At 42.6% G+C, this 27157-nt stretch overlaps 1 protein-coding gene across 1 annotated transcript in view; it reads left to right on the forward strand.

Moving 5' to 3' along the window:
• The window catches only part of LOC141113330 (piezo-type mechanosensitive ion channel component 2-like), a 111327-nt gene that overhangs the window by 23195 nt on the left and 60975 nt on the right, over positions 1 to 27157 (forward strand). The window contains exons 9-17 of the mRNA XM_073606391.1: positions 181 to 304; positions 5805 to 5917; positions 6422 to 6685; positions 6783 to 6888; positions 8561 to 8742; positions 13012 to 13160; positions 19112 to 19285; positions 19392 to 19433; positions 21564 to 21596. Coding sequence (XP_073462492.1) covers positions 181 to 304; positions 5805 to 5917; positions 6422 to 6685; positions 6783 to 6888; positions 8561 to 8742; positions 13012 to 13160; positions 19112 to 19285; positions 19392 to 19433; positions 21564 to 21596 — 1187 coding nt within the window. The remainder of the gene's footprint in view (positions 1 to 180; positions 305 to 5804; positions 5918 to 6421; positions 6686 to 6782; positions 6889 to 8560; positions 8743 to 13011; positions 13161 to 19111; positions 19286 to 19391; positions 19434 to 21563; positions 21597 to 27157) is intronic.

Below are 27157 nucleotides of genomic sequence, written 5' to 3' on the forward strand. Positions count from 1 at the left end.
TGAATATCATTTTATGAATAGGCGTTTAACTATCACAAAAATTTCCTATTTAACCAACTGGGGCATTACAATCAAAAGATAGTAATTCACAGTCAACAAGTTCAACCTCATTTTATTGTTTGCTTTAGCCTTGTGTAAGGTGATTGGTTTTTGTGACTTATTTTTTTTTCCCAACTACAGCCTGGTTATCTAATGCCTAATGGGTGGCAAGAGTTGCCTCTGTTAAAATGTGAATTACAACAAGCACACACAGACTTCTCAGTGCCCATATACACTGAAGATGTAGAGGACCCTGATGAGTCTGGTCAGTATGAAATCTTTATGAGCCTTTAATTTACCACCAAATATTTGAGTACTGAAAATGCCACAAGAGGAGTTAAAGTTCAGTCATTTGCATCAATAGGGTGTCATTACATCATACATGGGACGTTCTTTAAAACTGAATTTCCACTGCTGGGACAAATACAAGGGCTGCTATTGCTGACTGTTTTTTGAAAATAACTGTCTAGGAGAAGTCAGGTCATTGAGGGCATCTAGTATTATCAGAAGGGATTTTCAGCAGTGGCACACTTTTTTTTTAGCTGTACGTGTTTCTTACTTAGTTAATCTCAGCCCTGTTTATGTCAAAGACGATGATTGAAATCATTGTATGAAAAGTAAAAAGTAAGTTATACAGATGGGTATGGAACCATGAAGGGAGTACTACTTCTCAAAAAAAAAAAAGACGTGGAAAAAAAAAATCCATAAAACAAACTTTTCAGTTGTCGTCATGTGAAAAATCAAGTGGGGTAAATAGGATAACAGGAACTTAGTCTTCAACTTCCTTTAGTTATTTGTTTTCTGCCCCCATCCATTTCAGTGAGCACACTTTTTTTTTTTCTTATCCTTTGAGTGACACATGAAATCTTAAACTTTTGGGTTATATTACCTGCAGCAGTATTGGACACTTTAAAGCAAAAAAACTGCAGGCCATTCCAGGATAACCCCTACCATAATGAGCAAGTCTCATTTTTTGCTAGTGTCCTAGTAGAATGGACAGTTTTTCTACAGTTCTGTTTTGGTAAGACTAACTCATTTTTTTATTAGTGTACTTTTCTTTTTCAATGTTTTCCTCAAAACCACTGGCTTTTGGTGAACTCTATTGCACTGGACATGTAGGGATAGCCTGGAGGTGACTTTTAGGCACTGAGTCTCATGTATTCCACTGGGCATTTTTCCCCCCGCCGGTTTTCCTGCAGAAGGGGTCATCACTATGGGACTGAGCAGTGACATTATTCACAGAGTGGAGTGTCACTTGCCCTTCACCCTGTCTTTCCCCTCCCCACCCATTCAGTGTCAAGGAAGCCACTGTTTTTGTTTGAAAAGAGCCGCATGTATCTTTGGCTCCTGCTACCCACCTAGAGTGAAGGGTCACCTGCTACCAGCAGTCCAGGTTTTGTGAATACCTGAGGGCTTGCTTTTTACCCTGGGCCTATATGTTGTACTGCTACATGGTTGCAACATGTCTCATTCTAAACGTGGGAGAGAAGGGGGCAGCCCTGCTGTTCCGGGTGCCTCCAGCTCACATTCTACCAACAGGTCTGGGCTGCTTACAGTGCTTCTGCTGAGGGTGCCAATGTCTGCAGCCTGAAGTCGCATTATCCTCTGATCTTACAGCATGTTCCGTCCTCGGAGTCCTCCTTGACTCCAACAAGTGTGACCAACCTTTTTTCCTTTTGCCTGAGGTTTTGTACCTCAGTCGTGCCAAATTTTATGATCCAAACTACCCATTTTTTTGCTGGCAATGATCAGAGTCGGGTAGAGGACACACTCATCCGATAAGCATTTGGAAGCCTTTTCTAGAGCTCTGTTCTCACTGGGAGGTTCAGTTCTTCATCCATTTCTGGCTTTGACCTTACTTTGTCAAGCCATGTCTGACTGGTCAAAAATTCCTTTAGAGATCTAACCACTGATGAAGTTTATCCATCACTTATACAACACATGGAACAGATGGTTGTAATATAAGATTTATACTAGACAGTTACAGTTCCCTAAAAATATACTGTCTCATGTCCATTTATATGTGTAGGGCACTTTGACTAGGGTGCTGGACTAAGGAACCCTTATGTGAGAAGTGTTTGAGCCTCATGGACTTTGAGGGACAGTGCCTCTTTGCAGCTTTATTGACGAAGCTACTGTGGCAAAAGTACACATCTTCCTCAGTGGAATAAGCCTAAGTAACAAACTGAAAAGTCTCCTCCTTGCCATTAAAAAGAAAACATCCATTTATTTCTCCATTCCCTAAACCTCTGCATTAAGCTTGGCATTGAGTTTACAAGTGAGATCTGGCACTAAACATCAAGCCTTTCTCTACATGAAGGTGCAGCCCACTTTTCAAAAGAAGGGGACATTTTTTAACCTTTGTGGATACTTGTAAGACTTACATCTACGATGTCTGAGTGCAGGAGTTGATATCCTAGGGTTACAAACTGGAATATCACTGGCTGCTTAATTGCTCCCCTCCAAGCTTCTCAGAAATGTCTCCCTCATTTGCTTTACAAAATCAAGATGGAGGGCATTCCTGTGATCCTCATTGTTCTGGACTGGTCAGGTTGTTGTGATTTAATGACCTGGTAGGACTCCTAGCAGACACTTCATGGGCTCTACGTCATCAGGATCTTCTGTTGCAAGGACTGATTTGCCATCCTGCTTTGCGGTTGTTTTCTCTACAAGCATGGCTGTTGAACCTAAATTCTAATGGACAGGGACATCTCTATGATTCCTACCATGCTAAAACCTAGGAATTCTATTTCTTACAAGGTATATCATTGGTTATATAAGCATACTTCACTTGGGGTGAGTGGTTTCTACCCCTGGAGATTATGAGTGGGGTAAACAGTGTCCTCTCCTTTCTACAGCTAGGTCTGAAACACTGTCTGGCTCTGAACTTTCAAGGGACAAATGTTTTTAAGATTTCTGTTTTGTTTTATAGTTTGTTGGCCTGTCACGCTTTGATTAAGACCTTTGTACAGGGTGCCATGTAGCATCACCTGTCTATTTCTTGGTGGCTCCATAGGATTTAATTCTGCTTCTCTCTGCACTTCAGAAACCACCCATTAGAGACATTCCTCCCCTTCACAAGGTAGTGTTTCTTGTACCCAGTGCCGGGACAAGGTCATACAGTGCCCAGGGCGGAGATGGCAAACTGTAACCTGTACCTGTAAAGAACCCCCCTTCATGACCAGTCCATTTTTTTGCTATTTAGAACTGCGTTACTTTAACTGGCAATTGCGCGGTCATACAACACTGTACCCAAACAAAATGTATATAATTTTTTTCACACAAAAAAAGCTTTATTTTGGTGGTATTTGCACACCATTGGGTTTTGTTAGCTTTTATTATATGAATGGACAAAAAAAAATTTGAAAAAAAAAAATTTTTTACTTTCTGCTATAAAACATCCAAAAAAAAATTCATAAATTTAGGCCAAAATGTATTCTGCTGTCGTTGGTAACAAATAAGTGTATATTAATTTGTGTGTGTGAAAGCTAAAATGCCTATTATCAACACAGGGCTCTGGGCTGTGATTTGACACAGCCGATCAGTAGGTCCCAGCCATGAATCATTGGCCAGGATTTGCTGACAGTCTCCTGCTGTGCCAAATCCCTGAAACAGGAGGCATCATATGCCTGTAGCTGCCACCCCGTAGCAGTATATGTACTGTGACGGGTTGTCTTTTCAAGTGGTTAATTGCCAATGGTATTTGGAATATGCAACATAAGTTGGGGGGGTTAATGTACTGCCACTGGTCACTGATTCATTAGTCCCTGAACAGTGGCAGTAACCCCTTTTGCTGAATTAGTGGCACCAGTGTCAGGGTTAGTTAACTGCCACTGGTCAGTCACCATGCATCAGTGACCAGTGGCAATACATTAACCTCCCATGCTGAATATTACAGAAATTAAAAATAGCATTGGTAATTAACCTCCCCTCCCCCAATTGGATCCATACAGTTCACCTAATTATCTGCTGCAGATTAATAAATTAACTGTCTGGATCCAATTGGGGGAGGGGAGGAGGCAGAGGGAAGGTTAATTACAATTTACCAGTGCTATTTTTAATGTCTGTAATATGCAGCATGAAGGGGTTAATGTACTGCCACTGGTCACTGATGCATTAGTGGCTGACCAGTGGCAGTACATTAATGCCCCCATGCTGCATATTACAGAAATTAAAAATAGCATTGGTAAATTGTAATTGACCTCCCCTCAGCCTGCTCCCCTCCCCCAGTCGGATCCAGACAGTTTATTTCCTTAATGTGCAGAAGGCATGGCATTTGGCAATCATTATCTGCTTAGTGCTTGCTTACTTTTGTGCGATGCACTCTTTGTTGGTTCCTCCTTGGCGGTCACAGCTTCGGCAGCAGCTCTCTATGCTCCTCCTATCCCACCTCCGGCCGTGAGTGATGGCACACCGCCCTGATGGGACTACAAAGCGCCATCATAGGGGGAGAGAAGCACTGACAGGGAAGGGCTGGTGCGGTCTGTCTAGGCATGTGCCAGGTGCAGGAGCACACTCGACACATCGTTACAGTAACAGGTCAGGTAAAGATGACTACAGTACAGCTATTAGCAGCGCCAGCTAGTGTGTACTGTGAAGCACACTGCCAGCACTTCACCTGCGACCCTCCCTCCAGCAAATTGTACTGCCCAGGGCATCCGCCCCTTCCGCCCTTGCCTTGTACCGGCCCTGCTTGTACCCATCATCTCTACAAGGTGGATCCTGTAAGGGTGCACCAGCTTCTCGTTCCACCATCCCTAGGTTGCTCAGTCAGACCGTCATCTAAGCTTATGGTCTCAAGAATCAGGTTCCACCCTTTCATGTCTAAGTGCACTCTATTAGATTTGTGAGTGTGTTTTGGGCTTTTTGGCATCAAGCAACTGTTTCTCAGATTAACAAGGCTACCATGTGGTCTTCTGATCATTTCTGCTCTACCAGGTGAACATTGCTTCCTCATCTGATGCCATCTTCAGGTGTAAGGTCCTGTTAGATGGCTCTGTGATCATCAGGCAGTCCTCAGTTTTAGCTTCTTTTCTCGGGCCTATTTAGCATTTGTTTTCTGTGTTGCCCCCACCAACCCCCCCCCAACGGTTTAATATTTCCTGTGTCCCTAAATGATGAGAAAGGAAATAGGATTTTTGTACTCACTGTAAAAGTCATTTTTCGTGGAGTCCATTGAGTGACGCAGGTCCCACCTCTCTCTCTTCATTTAGGATCACGAATGCTGGTAGTTGTGCTATCCTAACCTGGCCTATTGTTTTTGGTGTTCGCCAGTGTCCAGTTCTCCTGTAGGCAGTCATATAATCCAAGGTTTAAGACTTTAGTGTTCCTCAATGGACTCCAAGAAAGTACAAAACCCTATAAAACCACTCGCTGCTGATCTTGGGTCTTTCAAAGGGCTATGAACTGGTAAATGAATACAAGCAGTAAAATGGCCATAGAATTCGGATGATGGTTAGAGGCACAGGCTTGATCTGGCTCAGATTTGTCTATAAACATGTATGCCCTTGTTACTTTTCCACATATGTGCTGTATGAAGTCAGAAAAAAAATCTCCACATGAAAGTACAAAGTGTGTTCACATGTTCTCCTTTCGTGTGTGTATGTGTATTTAAGGACTCTGTCCAGCCAGCAGAGTGGGTTTTAGGGCATTGTACCCGATATTGATCATTCTGTGTCTTAGTCTCTCCCTCACTCTTTGGGCATGTGTGTGTATATATGTATATTTCTATAATATATTTAATTATTTCCTTAATTACTATTTAGAAAACATAGAAACAGAGGAGCCCACTACAACCGAGAAAAAACCTGGTGGAATTGCTGTGCTGGGTCAATTTATCATGCAGCAGAGCTATGTCAGTGCACTGATTGTAATGATGGTAAGAAACTGTGATTTATGTAGGCATTAGCGGTCCATGATTCATTAACAAGATTAATTATCTGAGATAAATAAAAAGGTAAACTTACACAACTGGTCAGGTCATTTGGCAATTTTTTGCTGTACGTGCCAGCTTTGCGTTTACCTGTACTGAAATTCAAAAAGCATGCTCCAGAATCTGCCTTGATTTGTTACTGTAACTAGTGTTGTCCACAAAGCACAAAGTATAAGGCAGGCTTCAGGGCTTACGGAGGGTCAAAACTTGTGGTAAATATTTTACCAAACATTGCATTGAACAACAGCATGCAGACAATAGTTACTAGATATTCCTACTGCAGTTTTATTTAAGATTTTTGTCTTTGTAGTTGTTTTAAATGCTTGGAAAACAGTCATGTGCAATGTATTTACTTTAAAATTATTTATTCTTTTGTGGTTTGAACGTTTATTCATTATTTGCTTCAATTTTTAGCCCAAGTTTTTTTTTATTCTGTCTTTTTTTTTCCAGATTTGGAGCATAACGCATAACAGCTGGTTAACATTTGTACTATTAATATGGTCATGTGTTATTTGGATGACGCGGGACCGTCGCCGCTACGCCATGCTAAGTGCTCCTTTCTTGGCTTCCTACGCCAACATTTTGGTCATCCAGAACTTTTTTGTTGGTCTCAACATTACCCAAGAAGAGCTGTTCCCTGGCATCCCCACAGCTGTCCTCATCGACTTTGATCTGAAACTATATTCAATGCCATGCGGGCACCTTGGACTGAAGGTGAGGCTAACAACTCTCTCTACCATTAGTATGACTTTTCTTGTTTTACCTAAGAAGTAAAATAGCAATGGGTTAGTAGTGAATCATTTTCTTCCAGATCTTCTATGCACTTATATTCTGGGTACTGTTGCGGCAGAACTTGAAAGAGCGGGAAATTGAAGGAGATCAAGAATCTCTAAAAGAGGTTTTAGTTGAGGAAAGTGGTAAGTACACAACCTATTTCTTTGGAAGGAGTTTATAAACATTAGTTTTAGTAGAATTTCAAACTCTGATTTTAATTAACTTACACTAACCAGATGTATAGCCCAACTGATCTTTCAGTTTTAATCAGCTAAATATATTCCATGGTCATAAAAACATAAGGTATGTAAAATCTTTTTCTTTAGAAATCACCCACAGCCTGGGAAGAAAAGGCTGTCTTCTGCCAACCTATTGCAAGTAAGAGCTTATGCTATTTGTGAGGAATTTGTGGTCTCTTTGCAGAGGTCCAGCACACCACCTGCTGAGTGAAAGCTAGAGCTTTACAATCAGCAGGGAGCATGAGTCTCCGCCACAAGTGCATGTGACAAGGTGACAATGCAGGAAAGGCAGCAAATGCTTGACAATGTCCTTCATGGTAAGATTGCCAGGTATCATTTTAGCAAAAGCTGTAGTTTTAAAAGAATGAAAATGAACTATCATCATAAAGATTTTATGAGGTTTATTGACTGAGTTTGTATCCACATCAACTCTAACTTCACAATATTGTGAAACCCTTATACTCTATAGTTTTGTCCACTAAACTAAACAAATATTAAAGTGAAAGTAAAGGATATTTTTTTCTTTTCTTTGCAAAAATATTGCACAGAAAGGTCCCTTATCTCATCCTCTGGAAGTCTCCTGCTGATCCGCTTCTTCCTCTTCCGGGTGCCCCGTTAATGGTCTTAAGGGGGCACTCCTGTGTGAACGCTTCTGAGCTGGGCTGTGTATGCCCAAAGGGAAAGGAAGGCGAAGTAAGCCACACCCTGCTTCCTTTTTACAGGAGTTTTACTATGGCTCCCGCTGCTCTCAGGGCCTCCTGTGAAAGCAGTAAGTGAGTGGAGCAGTGCTGCAGCGGAGACAGCGCTGGAATGGTGAGAGGAGCCAGGTAAGTGTTTAGGGATGGAGGTGGGGAGAACAGGTAGTGGGGCGTTTTTTACTTTAATGCAGTGAATGCATTAAGGTGAAAAACATTTTGACTTTAGAAACGCTTTACCTTTGCTCCATACTAGTGTTTTGTAACACCTTGACACTCTAGCTCTGAAGTCTGTCCCCATGATGCCTCCATCATAAGAAGGTCGCATTCTCCTATGGATTGCTTTTGCATTCATCTGACATTATATAGAATTTATCAGTAAGGATAATACCCCTTAGTTATGGACAGAGGTGGGAATGCTGTCAAAGGGGGTTAACAACTAGAGTTTGGACTCAGCCTCTAAATTTTCAAATTTTCTGCAATCTGTCATGGCTTTATTGGAGAATTTACCGTCTATATTGTGTTTTGATATGGGTGCTGGATTTCCACCTCGCCATCATTTAACTTTGCTAAAGAGATTGAAGATATACTAGACCCATCCTACTTGCCTCAGTCTCTGCAGGAGCATACATATTTCACCAGCGGCCATATGCATCATATCCCTTTTTATCCAAGCCTTTGGTATGTTCTAGGTGAATATCATTTCACAAAGCTAACACACAAGAATACGGATTTCTTTTTTTGAAAAAGTGACTGTTCTTTTCAGCTGTGTCCAATAAGCTTTGAAAAATGCATAAAAATGGATAAGGTAAAGATTTTATCCTTGTATTAAAGGTTTGTGAATTGATCCTAATATGCATTTTTTACTCTTCTACTTGCAGAGACTGAAGAACCCCCAAATGCCTTTGTGGATATGATTGGTTTGTTGGTGCGGGGTGCACTGGTGAAGTACTGGATTTATTTCTGTGGTGCCATGTTTTTCATCATCAGTTTCAGCGGCAAGGTTGTGGTGTACAAGATCCTCTACATTGTGCTGTTTCTCTTCTGTGTGTCCTTGTACAAGGTGAGCCAAACAATATATTACATTTTTAGTTGACAGGGCACAGGGGTTCCTTAGAGAAGAGACTGTACAATTATCACCAAGAATTTACAGTCTATAATTTTTGTTTTATCTATTTTTGCATGTACCTTGCTGTTTCACAGAATTGCTTGTTACATTCATGTCCACCACAAGGGTACATAGGAAATAACTGGATGGTGCTGAAAAATGACATGCTGCATTTTTCCACAGTGCATCAGATGGCACTGCAGGTTACTGGAACGCATGGCAACATGAGACTATGGGTTTGATTTACTAAAGGCAAATAGACAAGAGCAGTTGCTCCAGAGCTCCATCATCCAAACTTGTGCAAGCAAAAATGCATTTTTTTTTTAATTTACCCTGCATGTGATTGGGTATTCTTTGTCAAGTGAAACTTTACCTCATTTACTAAGCTCTGTAGCAATTGCACCTGCAGAGTGCAACTGCACTTTGCAAAGTGCACAGTCTATTTGCCTTTAGTAAATCAACCCCTATGAATGAAGTATAAATTGGGCACACTTCAATAGGGATGAGCCGAACACCCCCCTGTTCGGTTCGCACCAGAACATGCGAACAGGAAAAAAGTTCGTTCGAACATGCGAACACCGTTAAAGTCTATGGGACACGAACATGAATAATCAAAAGTGCTAATTTTCAAGGCTTATATGCAAGTTATTGTCATAAAAAGTGTTTGGGGACCTGGGTCCTGCCCCAGGGGACATGGATCAATGCAAAAAAAAGTTTTAAAAACGGACGTTTTTTCAGGAGCAGTGATTTTAATAATGCTTAAAGTCAAACAATAAAAGTGTAATATCCCTTTAAATTTCGTACCTGGGGGGTGTCTATAGTGTGCCTGTAAAGGGGCGCATGTTTCCTGTGTTTAGAACAGTCTGACAGCAAAATGACATTTTGAAGGAAAAAACTCATTTAAAACTACCCGCGGCTATTGCATTGCCGACAATACACATAGAAGTTCATTGATAAAAACGGCATGGGAATTCCCCAAAGGGGAACCCCGAACCAAAATTAAAAAAAAAAAATGACGTGGGGGTCCCCCTAAATTCCATACCAGGCCCTTCAGGTCTGGTATGGATATTAAGGGGAACCCCGGCCAAAATTAAAAAAAAAAATGACGTGGGGTTCCCCCTAAATTCCATACCAGACCCTTCAGGTCTGGTATGGATTTTAAGGGGAACCCCGCGCCAAAAAAAAAAAAAAAAAAACGGCGTGGGGTCCCCCCAAAAATCCATACCAGACCCTTATCCGAGCACGCAACCTGGCAGGCCGCAGGAAAAGAGGGGGGGACGAGAGTGCGCCCCCCCCTCCCTCCTGAACCGTACCAGGCCACATGCCCTCAACATTGGGAGGGTGCTTTGGGGTAGCCCCCCAAAACACCTTGTCCCCATGTTGATGAGGACAAGGGCCTCATCCCCACAACCCTGGCCGGTGGTTGTGGGGGTCTGCGGGCGGGGGGCTTATCGGAATCTGGAAGCCCCCTTTAACAAGGTGACCCCCAGATCCCGGCCCCCCCCCCTGTGTGAAATGGTAAGGGGGTACATAAGTACCCCTACCATTTCACGAAAAAAGTGTCAAAAATGTTAAAAATGACAAGAGACAGTTTTTGACAATTCCTTTATTTAAATGCTTCTTCTTTCTTCTATCTTGCTTCATCTTCTGGTTCTTCTGGCTCTTCTGGTTCTTCTGGTTCTTCCTCCGGCGTTCTCGTCCAGCATCTCCTCCGCGGCGTCTTCTGTCTTCTTCTCCTCGGGCCGCTCCGCACCCATGGCATGGGGGGGAGGCTCCCGCTCTTCTCTTCTTCTCTTCTTCTTTTCTTCTTTTCTTCTTTTCTTCTCTTCTTCTTCATTTTCTTCTCCGGGCCGCTCCGCAATCCATGCTGGCATGGAGGGAGGCTCCCGCTGTGTGACGGCGCTCCTCGTCTGACAGTTCTTAAATAACGGACGTCACGGGGAATGCCACAGGGAAGTCCCGTCAAGTCACCGTGCGTCAGAGGGGGGCGGGGTCACCGGGTGGCCCCGCCCCCCGTTATTTAAGAACTGTCAGACGAGGAGCGCCGTCACACAGCGGGAGCCTCCCTCCATGCCAGCATGGATTGCGGAGCGGCCCGGAGAAGAAAATGAAGAAGAAGAGAAGAAGAGAAGAAAAGAAGAAAAGAAGAAGAGAAGAAGAGAAGAGCGGGAGCCTCCCCCCCATGCCATGGGTGCGGAGCGGCCCGAGGAGAAGAAGACAGAAGACGCCGCGGAGGAGATGCTGGACGAGAACGCCGGAGGAAGAACCAGAAGAACCAGAAGAGCCAGAAGAACCAGAAGATGAAGCAAGATAGAAGAAAGAAGAAGCATTTAAATAAAGGAATTGTCAAAAACTGTCTCTTGTCATTTTTAACATTTTTGACACTTTTTTCGTGAAATGGTAGGGGTACCCCCTTACCATTTCACACAGGGGGGGGCCGGGATCTGGGGGTCACCTTGTTAAAGGGGGCTTCCAGATTCCGATAAGCCCCCCGCCCGCAGACCCCCACAACCACCGGCCAGGGTTGTGGGGATGAGGCCCTTGTCCTCATCAACATGGGGACAAGGTGTTTTGGGGGGCTACCCCAAAGCACCCTCCCAATGTTGAGGGCATGTGGCCTGGTACGGTTCAGGAGGGAGGGGGGGCCGCACTCTTGTCCCCCCCTCTTTTCCTGCGGCCTGCCAGGTTGCGTGCTCGGATAAGGGTCTGGTATGGATTTTTGGGGGGACCCCACGCCGTTTTTTTTTTTTTTTTTGGCGCGGGGTTCCCCTTAAAATCCATACCAGACCTGAAGGGTCTGGTATGGAATTTAGGGGGAACCCCACGTCATTTTTTTTTTTAAATTTTGGCCGGGGTTCCCCTTAATATCCATACCAGACCTGAAGGGCCTGGTATGGAATTTAGGGGGACCCCCACGTCATTTTTTTTTTTTAATTTTGGTTCGGGGTTCCCCTTTGGGGAATTCCCATGCCGTTTTTATCAATGAACTTCTATGTGTATTGTCGGCAATGCAATAGCCGCGGGTAGTTTTAAATGAGTTTTTTCCTTCAAAATGTCATTTTGCTGTCAGACTGTTCTAAACACAGGAAACATGCGCCCCTTTACAGGTACACTATAGACACCCCCCAGGTACGAAATTTAAAGGGATATTACACTTTTATTGATTGACTTTAAGTATTATTAAAATCACTGCTCCTGAAAAAACGGCCGTTTTTAAAACTTTTTTTTGCATTGATCCATGTCCCCTGGGGCAGGACCCAGGTCCCCAAACACTTTTTATGACAATAACTTGCATATTAGCCTTTAAAATTAGCACTTTTGATTTCTCCCATAGACTTTTAAAGGGTGTTCCGCGGCATTCGAATTTGCCGCGAACACCCCAAATTGTTCGCTGTTCGGTGAACTTGCGAACAGCCAATGTTCGAGTCGAACATGAGTTCGACTCGAACTCGAAGCTCATCCCTACACTTCAATAAAGTTAAAAAAAGGAAAATAAAAGGAATCAGTGCTATACATTTGAATAGTGCACCACACCTCCCCTCACCACCTGTCACAATGCTAAAACGGAGCATTTTAGTGTGCAGCTGGTGTAAATGGGCCCTAAAGTTTGTTTGGCTTTCAATGAGAAGAGCGGGATGAGTATAGGACTGCTCATGCATGGTATAAGGGATTTTTTGAAACCTTGCAGTACATACATCATAAATGGATAGATTGGCAGAAGGCTGAGTAATATTCTTTATTTTAACCCTTGCCTGAATGCCCACTGTAAAGAGTGGCATTTCTGTTGGAATGGTTGCAACCCTGCAGCCCTGTATTTTTTATTTTAGAGTATTCCTTTAAGGAAGAGCAAATCTCCTGTAATGTCTGCTATTTATGGTAGACTGGGTAATAAGTATGCCATTTATGTCTGAAAACCATCAGTCTGCCTGGGTTATGTAGATGTCCTACTATCTTTTTAAATCTTTTTATGAATTGCTTACTTCACGCATTTAATGTGTGAAGTCTCACTCACTCTCTCTTTTTTGATATGAGGTTATGTAAAAAGCAACTAAAATATGATGTCTGAGTGGACTTAGTTTTTTTTTCCACCCTATACTGTACTGTTCTTCCTTAAATTGCCTTCATAAGGGTTCAAAATGTTTTTTTTTAAGATTGACCCTATATGCAACTTGTTGACAAAACCAAGTTTAAGCTTTTGCAGTTAATTTTTTGCTTCATTTTTAGATTCATTATGAATGGTGGAGGAGAATCCTGAAGTATTTCTGGATTACCGTGGTTTCCTATTCAATGGTGGTCCTCATTGCTGTCTATGTCTATCAGTTCAAGACCATATCTGGGTTTTTCCTTCAGATCTTGGGCATGTCAGAGGAAGGGTGAGGAGAAGCTTTACATTTTACATGGCAAATAAACATTCAGCTTTACAAAAGGCACATCGATTTTGGGGACTGATTGAAATAATTGTGTGGTTCCATAGCTGTGGAAGCAATGGGCCATTCTAAGACATCCTGGACATGTTTTCACTGAACATTGCAGAAAGATACCTTCATCTAAACTGTCCATATAACCCCAATGCACTTTTAGAGAGTCTACAACCCATTCTATGAAAAAAACAATATTTATGGGGTCCTTGCATGGGTGACTGTTGAGTAGTTTTGAAAGGATTAAAACAAAATTAGGACCTGTGTTTGGCCATCCTCCTTACTCCTGAAGGATGGAGTCAATGAACACTTGTGAGGTCTGTTTTTTCTCCAATATTGTTCTTGTAGACATTTTACAGAAGATAAAGTGCTTTTAAGGTCTGTATTGTATCTGTTTGTGTTAGTAAACTTGTTTTCTTTCTTGTCCACTGCGTGGTATAGAAATTCTTAAACCCTTGGATTTACTGCTGGTTACAGAAGGATTGGACACTGGCAAATAAAAACTGTAGCCTATCCTAGGTTATAACCCTCCTACTACCTGCACGCCTCAGTTATTTGCTAGTGTCCTAGGAGGATAGACTTCTCTTTTTTTCAACTCTGCTGTAAAGACTAACTTGCAATCTTCTACCAACCTTTATTCTTCAATGAACACTCTTCTTAATATTGCTGCTGGTGTTTTCCACCAAATGCAGCTTGTTGGTACGATTATCCTCAGCCTGGCATTTGGACTGTACCACATCTAGACATTACTGCACTGGACATTGTGGGGTAAGCCTGAAGTGACCTTTGGGCACAGGGCTTTGTGTGGGCGCTTTCCAGGCCGGTACTGGTTAAGTTAACTGTGAACCACTTTCCAGGTCTGGACTTTGCTATGTTGAGTGTAAACATTGTGGAAAGGAAAGCGGACGTCATTCTGCTGGATAGTGTGTTGCGTGCACATTCTGTATATGGTTTCCCACCAAACAACACTGAGGGAGCATCTCACTCCTGCTGCTCCTTCTGCAAAGAGCCATGTGAAACTTTGATATTTGATCGATTCCAGTTGCCAGCCTACAGTGGCTTTGGTCACCTTCAAACACTTAACCCTGTACTTTAGGCCTTGTTTCTGACCTTGTGCCTGTTCAATTCTTTCCGCACTGCAACATGTCTGATTCTAGACAAGGTGGGGACAGTCCCGTTGTTCTGGGTGCCCCCAGCTTGCTCTCCACTAAGGGCTCATTTAGACTTGTGGTTGGGGTGGGCATTAAAATAGCACAGTTGAGCCGTGTTTTTTGTGCCTTCCAGCCACCCCCCCTTATGCTGCAAAGGCAGTTGACGGGAGTGTTCACATGCCATAGTCATGCAAGCAGACCCTAGTTGGTTTACGTTGAGCTTGTAAGGTTGCTCTGGTTTTGTTGTTTGCATCCCTTCTGGGTTTTTCATTCTGTTGCATTGGAAGTAGTCACTAAAACAAGGTGAGAGGAAATTCTTAATTTTACCAGAAATGCCAAATGGTGACAGCTATCAAAGGTGGGATTTACCCTAATTTTTTTGAGCGTTCCACCTATTGTTCTGGAGATTTAACAATAAAAAATTCTAAATCCCCCAAAAGGGGCCACAGACCGCAATGAAAATCTAAGAGTGGTTCTAAACTACATTCCAAAACCAACACTTGTAACCACTGTTGTTCCACCTTAACCACTTCAATACCGGGCCAATTCTGACACTTTGCTCCTACATGTAAAAATCATAATTTTTTTGCTAGAAAATTACATAGAACCCCCAAACATTATATATGTTTTTTTAGCAAAGACCCTAGAGAATACAATGGCGGTTGTTGCAACTTTTTATCTCACACAGTATTTGCGCAGGAATTTTTCTAATGCGTTTTTTTGGGGAAAAAAAAACAAAACAGTAAAGTTAGCCCAATGCTTTTGCATTTTGTGAAATATGAAGTTACGCCGAGTAAATAGATACCTAACATGTCACGCTTCAAAATTGCACACGCTCGTGGAATGGCGCCAATGTTCGGTACTTAAAAATACCCATAGGCGACGCTTGAAATTTTTTTACTGGTTACATGTTTTGAGTTACAGAGGAGGCCTAGGGCCAAAATTATTGCTCTCGCTCCAACGTTCGCGGCGATACCTCACATGTATGGTTTGAACACCGTTTTCATATGTGGGCGGGACTTACGTATGCGTTCGCTTCTGCGTGCGAGCACACGGGGACAGCGGCGCTTTAAAAAATTTTTTTTTTTATTGTTAATTATATTTTTTTTTTTTTATTTTGACACTTTTTTGAAAAAAAAAAAAATTGATCACTCTTATTCCTATTACAAGGAATGTAAACATCCCTTGTAATAGCAATATGACATGTCAGGTGCTCTTAATAGTGAGATATGGGGTCAATAAGACCCCATATCTCACCACTAGGCTGGGAAGCCTGAAATAAAAAATAAAAATAAAACGATCGCCGCTTCCCAGCCGAAGCGGCGCCGTTTTTTTGAATGGAGAGGCCGGGCGTGACTTCATAACATCGCGCCCAGCCTCCGACGATCATAGAGACTCCGGGGACCATCTGGTCCGCCGGAAATCTCTATGATCTACATCCGGCGCCGGCGGATCCACTCTCCGCCTCACCGATCGTAACGGTGAGTCGGAGCAAGCACCGGAGGGCGGCAGGCGGGGGGGGGCGTCCCCTCTCGTCTCCCATAGGAACGATCAAGCGGTGGAACGGCCGCTAAGATCATTCCTATGGTGTAGAGATTCGCCGGCTGAAACCGGCAATATCTGAATGATGTCTGTAACTACAAGCATCATTCACATATACCTGCTCAAAGCCCAGGACGTCATATGACGTCCGTGGGCTGGAAGTGGTTTTAAAGGATAGGCTTTTTTTCTAAATTCCAGCCCCCTTATGTACCAATATAGCATTAATGTACTTATTTTGCAAAAATATCCAAGCTTTCCATCAAATCTACAGACACTTACTTGTCCTCATCCATGTTTCCAAACGTATCCATTAGTAATGTCTTACTTCCTGGTCATGACACAGGAAAGAGTTGACCAGCTGACCTTATGAGCATACACTCTGCATCATTCACGCTCCTACCTACCCACCTATTTTTAGCTGCACGTTTTTTAAATTAAATGCAATCAATCAGTGATCACCCTTCTCACTAAATACACAATCAGTTTGCATAGTGTATGGCCATCTTTATGCAAGTACATAGGAGGGAGTGGACAGAAACACTCAGCTTTCAACCCTCATTCACACCTCTGCATAGCGGGAACTTGCATTATGCGTTTTTTTTAATGTTTGTTTTTTAGCGAGGGGGGGGGGTTTTGCAGCATTTTCACTCATCACGCATAGTGCAGCCCATCCACCTGAATGGGCTGTCCTACAGCTTTGTGCGTTTTTTACCGAGATTTTTGGTGCAGCAGATTGCTGAAATGCAAGGAAACGCACAGATGTGAATGGAGCCTCATTGTTCTTGTGTTAATGCACCAATTTCAATTTCAGTCCCCATTCACATCTAGCATAGTGGGAGCACCCATTTTGTGGCTTGTTTTTCCTGTGACATTTTGGCGTTTTGTGGGTTGCATGTTTTTTACTGTGCGTTTTGCAGCATTTACCACTTGTTTCACATGGTACAATGTGTGTTTGCTTCTGTGTTTAGTTTAATGGCACTGAAAGCAACTAGTAGTTTTAGGTGTATAAAGGTGGCCATTCACTATACAATCTGATTGTACAATCACCATTAGATTTACCACATTTATATAATAGGAGGAAACGCCCATCTAGACAATCGCTCTGTATCCAATCAGGCAGGCCCTTGCACTACATAGTTGATGGTAGATCTAAAGGAGTTAATACAATCACATTGTATAGTGTATGGCCTTCTTTATACACCTAAAATGACTAGTTGCAGCACACCAAACACAGACGCAAACACACATTTTTCCATGTGAAAAAACGAGTGGCAAATGCTGCAAAATGCATAGTAAAAAACATGCAACCCACAAAACGCCAAAATGTCCCATAAGCCAAATGTAGTGCAGCTAAATGAAATCAACAGGCTGCCCTATGCATGTCACAGGAAAAACAAGCCACAAAATGGCCGCTCCAACTATGCTAGATGTGAATGGGGACTGAAAGTGAAATTGGTGCGATAACACAAGAACAACAAGGCTCCATTCACATCTGTGTGTTTCCTTGCATTTGCGCTGCACCAAAAATCACAGTAAAAAAAGTTCTGAAACTTCTTTGGGGCAATTGTTGCGTGCAGGGCAGCCTATTCAGGTGGATGGGCTGCCCTATGTGTGATGAGTGAAAATGCTGCAAAACACCCCCCCCTCGCTAAAAAACAAACATAAAAAAACGCATAAAGCGACTTCCCGCTATGCAGAGATGTTAACTGGGCTTGACAGCTGAGTGTTTCTGTCCACTCCCTCCTATGTACTTGCATAAAGATGGCCATACACTATGCAATCTGATTGTATATGGTGTATTTAGTGATTGATTGCATTTCATTTAAAAAAAAACGCGCAGCTGGGAATGGGTGGGTAGGTAGGAGAGTGGATGATGCAAGGTGTATGCTAATGAGGTCAGCTGGTCAACTCCTTCCTGTGTCATGACCTCTAGTCTGACCAGGAAGTAAGACATGACTAATGGATAGGCTTGGAAAACATGGCTGAGGACAAGTCAAGTAAGTGTCCGTAGATTTAATGGAAAGCTTTGATATTTTTTGCAAAATAAGTACATTAATGCTATTTTGGTACATAGGGGGCTGGAATTAAGAAAAAAAAGTGAATAAAGGTGAGTTTATCCTTTAAGTAGGTAAAAGTGTTACTTGGTGTACTCTTTTTCTTAAAACCCTTATCCATTTAACACTATTTGCACTTTTAGATCCACTTGAAATTGATATTTTCAATATGCATAATGTTGGTACAGATGGGGGTGACCTACTATATCTAGATAACTCTTGGATATGTAAGATGTGAGATTTCCCAGCCAAAGCTCTTGGCTTAGCCTTTTCTTTTAGAATTTCACCTTTTTAGACAGTACATTTTTATTTTCTTTGATATCAGTGAAACACCCAAATGTGAGAATGTGGCACCTTATAATGACCATGATAGTGTCTAAGAGTGCTGAGATCTTGCCAACATACTGTAGATTTAGCAGATAGGCAGACAGCAGGTTTATCAGCTTGCTATCTTTGGGCTTGCATCGATGGGAAAATACAGCTTGCTTTCCGGTACATTTCACTTGCATTTGACATCCATTTGAGACGCAGTTGACCTCCTCCTAAACTGCAACTGTCTCTTTATTTATTATTTTATTATTTTAGGTACTTATATAGCGCCGTCAATTTACGCAGCGCTTTACATATACATTATACATTCACATCAGTCCCTACACCCTCAAGGAGCTTACAATCTAAGGTCCCTAACTCACATTCATACATACTAGGGCCAATTTAGACAGGATCCAATTAACCTACCAGCATGTCTTTGGAGTGTGGGAGGAAACCAGACACAGGGAGAACATGCAAACTCCAGGCAGGTAGTGTCATGGTCGGGATTCGAACCAATGACCCTTCTTACTGCTAGGCGAGAGTGCTACCCACTACACCACTGAGTGGTGCACTTGACCTGCTTCAAGCAGGTTTTGCATTCCCATGAATTTGTATGAGAATTCAAAACCCTTTTGAAGTAAACAAAAGCCTATCAACACAGTCCCATAAGTTGCTTTTTGGGTTGTATAGGAAAAGGGAACTCTGGCATGAAAAAAGGTCTTCTGACACAGGCCCTTCATCTTTCATTTGAGTAGACAGACCAAAAAAAAAAATACAGTGAAGAAACAGAGGTTGCACTCAAAGTTTAACTTTGGCTCTTTTCTCTTATATCTTTATGAACCTGCAGCCTTAAGGATATTGGTTTGGAGCAGTACAGCACTGTGGAGCTATTCGCTGGCATACTGCTTCCCTCATCGTTTCTCCTGGCCTGCATCCTCCAGCTCTACTACTTCAATGAGGACTTCCTGAAGCTGACAGATCTCAATAACATCCCCATCAACGAAGGAGGTGTTAATGACAGGTCAGTACAGTGAGAGTGCTCTGGGGATGCCTCATCTATTAAGTAGTAACATCAACCTTAAATTTTAGCAGAAGTTTATATGTTTTATGTTTTCTTATGTGAACAGTAAGAAGAAAATTGAGAACCGGGTACTTATTCTTTCCACTATGTGAGTATTAACATACTTGTTTTATATATTTTTTCTTTTTGCACTGACTCAGTGATGTAGCATTAGAACCATCACCTATAAGATTTACACGGGAACTCAGGAATCCGTAAAGAACTGGCTACCTGTAGTTCTGGAAAGGTTTTGGCATGGTGATTGGTTGTTGCATTGACAAAATTATGTTAATGCCTGCTAGGCTTCTATACTGTGCTATATACAGTATATTTAAGCCAAACAGCAGTGCATGATAATTAAATTTTATGTCAACAGGTTCTAAATCTACTGTAATTTACAGAATATCACCGATTTGGGCAATGGCGATGAAGTAAGTATTTGGGCTAATGCTTTGGACTAGGGATTAAGGCTATGGCTGTAGACTAGGGATTTGGCCCACATAAGGATTTCAGTTACTACTTTGGAGGCTTAAGCTATGGTTTTAGAGTAGGAATTTTGGCTTCAGCTGTGGAGTAAAGATTTGGGTATGGCTCTAGAGAAGGGATTGGACCATGGCCATGGACTACGGATTTGGCCTATGGGCATGGAGTAGGGATTTGGGCCATGGATGTTGAAGACTTTCAGTTCATCTGGGCCTAAGGATTTGGGCTAAGGATGTGGAGTAGGAGTTTGGCCCAGAGCTGTGGGATTTGGGCTGTGGCTGCGAGTAGGATTTGGGGTATGGCTGGGGAGAAAGGATATCCGTTATGGCTCCAAAGTAGTCAGTGCTATATAAGTTCTCCAATCATGGCACAGTTAAAACAAGGGATGTAACATATTGGATTGGGCAACATAGGTGTTAACTCTTAAGAGGTAACAAGCACTTAGTAGCATTGTAAATTTTCAATCCTATTCATCCATAGAAAAGAGAATGCTTTAGCTTTCCAATACCCTCAGTGCCCACTATTCTTGGTGAGGGATTTGAAACTCAGCGGGCAGCCTAAACTGAATTTACTTCACTAGCTCAGAGTTGGCCTTTTTATGTTTTATGAAGACCTATGTAAAATATTCTCCATTTAAAAAAGTATTTAACAGTAAGAACAGAATTAAAACTTTATGCTCGCTTTAAGAGCATATTAAATAAGGGCATTAGCCAGTGCATCCCATTGGGTAATAAATTTAAAAGAGTGAACAAAAGTCCTGGATGGCTTAAACAGTTCAATCTCTGTATTTGCGGACGATACTAAGCTAAGCAGGGCAATAACTTCTTCCGCAGGATGTGGAAACCTTGCAAGAAGATCTGAACAAATTAATGGGGTGGGCAACTACATGGCAAATGAGGTTTAATGTAGAAAAATGTAAAATAATGCATTTGGGTGGCAAATGCAATCTATACACTAGGGGGAGAACCTCTGGGGGAATCTAGGATGGAAAAGGACCTGGGGTCCTAGTAAATAGCAGGTTCAGCAATGGCATGCAATGCCAAGCTGCTGCTAACAAAGCAAACAGAATATTGGCATGCATTAAAAAAGGCATTAACTCCAGAGATAAAGCGATAATTCTCCCACTCTACAAGACTTTGGTCCAGCCTCACCTGGAGTATGCTGTCCAGTTCTGGGCACCATTCCTCAGGAGGGATGTACTGGAAATGGAGCGAGTACAAAGAAGGGCAACAAAGTTAATAAATGGTCTGGAGGACCAAAAGGAAAGGTTGCGAGCATGAACTTATTCTCTCTGGAGAAGAGACGCTTGAGAGGGGATATGATTTCAATTTACAAATACCGTACTGGTGACCCCACAATAGGGATAAAAACTTTTTTGCGGAAGGGGATTTAACAAGACATGTGACCACTCATTAAAATTAGAAGAAAAGATGTTTAACCTTAAACTGTGTAGAAGGTTCTTTACTGTAAGAGCGGCAAGGATGTGGAATTCCCTTCCACAGGTGGTGGTCTCAGCGGGGGGGCATCGATAGTTTCAAAAAACTATTAGATAAGCACCCGAACAACCGCAACACCGCAACATACAGGGATATACAATGTAATACTGCCATATAATCACACACATAGGTTGGACTTGATGGACTTTTTGGATGTCTTTTTTCAACCTCACCTACTATGTAAAACAACTGTCCCTGACCATATTTGAAAAAGTTAAAGAGTTCAAAATAAAAATTTTCAGTTCTCTGTCCCTTTTCAGGTTAAAGGAAAACCTTGGCAATCTACAGAAGACGTAAGGAACAGAGGGATTCTGGCTTCTTGAAACACTTGCAACAACTGAACCGAGTGCTTATTTTCCTGAGGATACTGTAGTTCTATGCTATGAGTGATTATATGTGACTAAAGGCTGCCATCACTAAAAACTGATATTTCAGATTTGGGCGGGGAATTAATGGCTACTTGTCTCTTGGAGACTCCCGTGTGATATTTCAATATAAATTATTTAATTCTGCTGCACTACCAAGAATCACAACACTGTCATTTTGCTTTGTATTAGCCTTGGCAATTGGGTGTAATGCATAACTGAGATTTCAGTTTTGGTTAAAATTAACCTTTTAAAGCGACATATTATAAGATATTATTTATGTGGACTAACCTATAGCTATAAATCAAAAACTACAGCTTTTATTCAGTATCATTATTGGTTATTGATTGCTCTGGGTTACTACACTTTCCACACTGATGTTCACTAGGGATGAGCTTGGGTGCATTCAGATGTACTTTAGGAATTGCATGAAAGAACCCATCAGGAAGCTGTCACCTGTAATTTCCAAATCATTTGCAGCTGAGGCATTCCCCGCCCTGCATCCACACTTTTATACAGGAGTTTAGAACACTGGTAAACATAAAAAGTTGTAAGCCAGTCCCATGTAACCCATCATCTACCCAGTATGCCTTAGCTTTTTTTTATTTTTTTTATTATAGTGTTCTAGTAAGTAAATAATATGCTCTATAGTCCCAATATACTGCTCACCTAAAATTACTGTTACCTTGGGCCTGAAACTCACATCATCACCAGTTGCCTGCATTGGTGAGTGCTCAAGGCCTTGCCTTACATTGGGCGTAATTTCTTTCCGCTGTGCAGTGCAAATTGTCTTCTCATTGACACATCGAGGACAGTCTGACTGCTGCAGATGACCTCAGCTCATACTTCCCTAGTGGTTCTGGGGGTGTTTATCCGGTATTTCCCGAACAGGTGTCTGTAATCTAGAACCTGGGACTTCTGTTCTTACGCAGTCATCATCATCTGAGCATTCTTCAACTACATCAGGTAGGGCAGAGACCTGCTCCATGTTCTCTCTGTCCCCTTTGGACTTTGTTTTTATCTGTCTGTGCCCAGTTACTGGAGCAGTAAGCACCAGAGCATGCTCAGAGCCTCTGTGAGCAATCTACAGCAGATTCTATTTCTGACCTTTTTAGGCCACTAAAGTAATCTGTGCTCAAGGGCTCTGTTACCATCACTGATTCCTATTCAGAGTCCAAACAGTCTATCCTATGGAGGCTGTTTTAAGCCACCTAAAAATGACTCAGGTTTACAAGAGGTTGTCTCTAACCTGATCGACGCAGTGCAATCGATCCTGCATGTAGAGACTCAGCCTTGGATCTTTTAGAGCTCCTACAGCCTCTAAGACCTTCCTGCTACTCCTATTGTTTACATTTTTCCTCTATGAGGACTAAGAACACCCTATGGGATCCTGGACCTCTCCTGAGAGTATGTCAGAGCTTTTTCCTTTTGATGGGGAATTTAAAACTTGGTGGTCTCTCCATTGAATGTGTCAATGGCATTTTTACCTCCTGGGATTTCACTGACACAGTTAAATTCCCTTCTTAGATCCCAGTTTGAATTAACTGGATTGACTCTCCATCCTGTTTTGACAGTGACATTAATATGTGAAATCATGAAAGAATAGGTAAAATCCCCTAGAGAGGATCCCTGGTTGGTGTAGACTCTCTCATTTTAGAACACGTGGAGCAAATGTCTAGAGGCTTGTGCTTTAGTTGTGATAGCTTTTTGTAAGCATCCAAACTCAAGTCTCACGTGGACTGGTGTCCGTTCACATGCGTAGTGCACTCTGGCTATGGCGTCAGCTGCGTCAATAATACGGGGGGGGGCAGACTGTGGCCAGTGGGAGTAGAAAAAGTCCCGGCATTAGAAGGAGTAAACAATGTGCCATCTTTGGTATTATATGAAATATTAGCACCCCATTGTTGGTGTCAGTGGGAGGAATAGTGCCCCAATGTTGGTGTAAGTGGAAGGAATAGTGCCCCATCGTTGGTGTCAGTTGGAGGAATAGTGCCCCACTGTTGGTATCAGTGCAGAAATAATTGCCTCATTGTTGGTATCAGTGGGTGGAATAGTGCCTAATATCAGAGGGAGAAATAGTGCCCCAAGGGCCGGATAGGTCCTGGCCTGCGGTTTGGAGATCACTGCTTTAGAAGATCGGTTGTCTGATCAGGCAACTTCTTTATCACGGATTCTCCTTTTCCCTAAATTCCAAATGTTAGAAATGCTAGGCCTGAGTCTTCTGCTATTGACTGGCTCGTCTTTTCTGTTGGACTTGTTTTGTCTGTACAGACTCCCCACTAAGGATCTGTGTCCCAGGGCTTGGTCCAGTCAGTTTTTCCTGTTTACCACATCCTGTTGTTTGGTCTGGTTTCCTCTAGTTCAGGTAGTGTGTTTTTTCCACCTGTTTTTGGTGGATTGTAGGTTGATGGTGTTTGGTCGTTAGCCTTTCGCTAGTGGAGCCCATGGTTCCTTCAGGTAGAAGCTTCCCCTAAGCGATGGTTTGCTGTACTGATCAGGAGCAGCAGATTGATCCCTTGTCCATACTTCTGAAATGCAGATGGTTCCCAAATTCGTTTGGGCCTGTCAATGGCTATTGCCCAACCCTCAGTTGGACAGCTTTTGGATGTCCTGTTTCCGAACTCCTGTGTTCCTGGACGATAGAGAAAATAAGACTCTTGTAATTACTGTAAAATCTTTTTTTCTGAAGTACGTTAAAGGACACAGGTCCTGCTCATCTGCATTTTTTTTGGCCCTAGATATTGCTTGCTCAAAGAATGAGGCATGCTAGATAGGGAAAAAGATATACAGGGACTGGCTTACAACTTTTTTTCTTTTTGCCAGTGTGTAGGCAGCCATATAACTCAACTGTTTCTTTTGTCCCTCAATGGACTTGAAGAAAAAGATTTTATGGTAAAAATCTTATTTTAATAGATAACTTTGGTTATCGCCATGTTAGCGCCACGTTTGTGCCCAGAGTGACCTTCATTACTTATAGATTGGCCCTCTGGGATCTTTACTTAAATTGAACACAAATTTAACACAATTTTTAAGGAATAACAGTTACTACTCATGGAATAAAACAGCAGTATTTAGCCACAAGCTTTTGTCTTATAGCCCTCTTCCCCCATTATGGAATGTCATTCCTCCTGCTTAGTTTTCTTTATAAGGTGTAAGAAATGTATGGGGCTAAAACAACAAATTGATTATAATCGATTTATAAAAAATAGTTTTCAACTTATTATCAATTAGGGGTCAGACAATTAGTTGGCCTGCACACAGAATTAATTATTTGTTTAAATATCAAGAAATACAGTGCAGCTCACATACAGCTCGGTACACCATTCATACATGTCAGTATACACAGTGCAGCACTCATACAGCTCAGTACACTGTTCACACATGTCGGTATACACAGTGTAGTACACATACAGCTCAGTACAGTGTTAATGCATGCCATTATACACAGTGCAGCACACATACAGCTCAGTACACCGGTCAGACAGAAGGAAGTAAAAAAAATCCAACCTTCTACAATCGCTTTAAGTGCAGGAAATATCAGCATCTGAACCCAGAGAAGCTGGAGCCAATAGACTGGAGATGATATAAGGCAGGGGTAGGCAACCTTCGAGGGATGAAGATCTATTAGAACAACACTGATGAAGTCAAAGATCACTGGGCATAGTTTCTCCCCCCCCCCCAAAAAAAAATAAAAAGACAGTAAGACCAACCCCCATCTTCCTTTTTTTTTTTTTTCCTTCTTTGATATTTTTTTTTTTTGACAAAAATAAGTAGTACAAGATCGGAAGTGCGTTGCAATCAGAATGCAGGGATTGGAGGTGCGTTGCGTTCAGAATGCAAAGACAGGAGTGTGTTGTGCTCAGAATGCGAGGATCAGGAGTGGGCTGCACTCAGAATGCAGGGTTGGAGAGTGCGTTGTGCTCAGAATGCAGGGTTGGAGAGTGCGTTGTGCTCAGAATGCAGGGTTCGGGAGTGCGTTGCGCTCAGAATGCAGGGCTCAAGGGTGGGCTGCGCTCAGAATTCAGGGATCAGGAGTATGTTAGGCTCAGAATGCAGGGATCAGCAGTATGTTAGGCTCAGAATGCAGGGATCAGCAGTATATTAGGCTCAGAATGCAGGGATCGGATCAGCAGTATGTTAGGCTCAGAATGCAGGGATCAGCAGTATGTTAGGCACAGGATGCAGGGATCAGCAGTATGTTAGGCTCAGAATGCAGGGTTTGGGGGGGGGGGGGAGTGGAGGGTGATGTGAAGGGTGGTAGAGGACACTGTTATGGAGGTGACCCTGCCATAACAGTGACCTCTGCCCCCTTCACATCACATCCCCCCACATACATACATACACACACACACACACACACACACACACACACACACAGTGGTGTCTTCTGCCCCACTCCCTTTCCCCTATAGCAGTAATCTCTGCCTCACATAGCATAGTCCCCTGTTTCCACAGCGGAGACCGGGAGGCATTATAGTTCTGGACAGAGGGGCAGAGCTGGCAGAGTGACTTTTCATATTAGCAAGCAGGTGATTGATTGCTTAGGACCACCCTTTGTCCTAGTAACCAAACACCTGCGGTTAAGCATAAAAAGTTTGTATGGCCAGCTCCTCCTCCCGCCCTCCGTCCTGAGCTGCACTTCCTCCCGGTCTCCACTGATCACAGCGGCAGGCAGAGGAGGCTTGCGGCAGAAGGGAGAGAAGGAGCAGGACACAGAAGGCACAGTGGAGGCACGCAGGAGGGAGAAAGGACCAGCACATAGAAGGCGGGGGTTGGCGGTGCAGGAACCTGTTCGCAGTCTACCTAGCCCCTGCCTGGTCGACAGATGAACCGCAATCGACGGGTTGCCGACCCCCGATATAAGGCATTAGAATTACACTTTAAAGTAAACGTTTACCAGTAGAGTGCATTATATTTAAAATCATTATATCCATGCAAAAAAAGTCTCAGCCTTTAGTACTACATTATTCCTCCGCCCCCCCCCCCCCCCCCCCCAACCTTCATATAGTAGTGATTGTCTGCTGTTTTTGTGCTATTAAGGGCTAATATATAACCCCATCATCACAGGTGATACAAAAAGCATTGTGCTGCTACTAAATGCCTTAGGGACAACAGGCACCCTATAATCAAGCTACCGGCCTATGACAAGGGAGTCTGTCATGCATAATATTCTATTACAGTCCTGCAAAACCGTGTTTTTTTACGTCACCGCGTTCAGAACGATCGGATTTTCCGACAACTTTGTGTGACCGTGTGTGTGCAAGACAAGTTTGAGCCAACATCCGTCGGAAAAAATCCTAGGATTTTGTTGTCGGAATGTCCGAACAAAGTCCGACCGTGTGTACAGGGCATAATAGTATGTGTGTCTCAGAGTGGATTAGATATTTTGGTACCTAACCATATAGCTGGTTATTTATATTTACCACTACATATAGCTATTCAAGTATAGATCGGCTTTTTTTTCTTTTTTTTTTTAAACTTTACATATT

This window comes from Aquarana catesbeiana, linkage group LG12, assembly GCF_042186555.1.
Source record: "Aquarana catesbeiana isolate 2022-GZ linkage group LG12, ASM4218655v1, whole genome shotgun sequence".
NCBI lineage: Eukaryota > Metazoa > Chordata > Amphibia > Anura > Ranidae > Aquarana > Aquarana catesbeiana.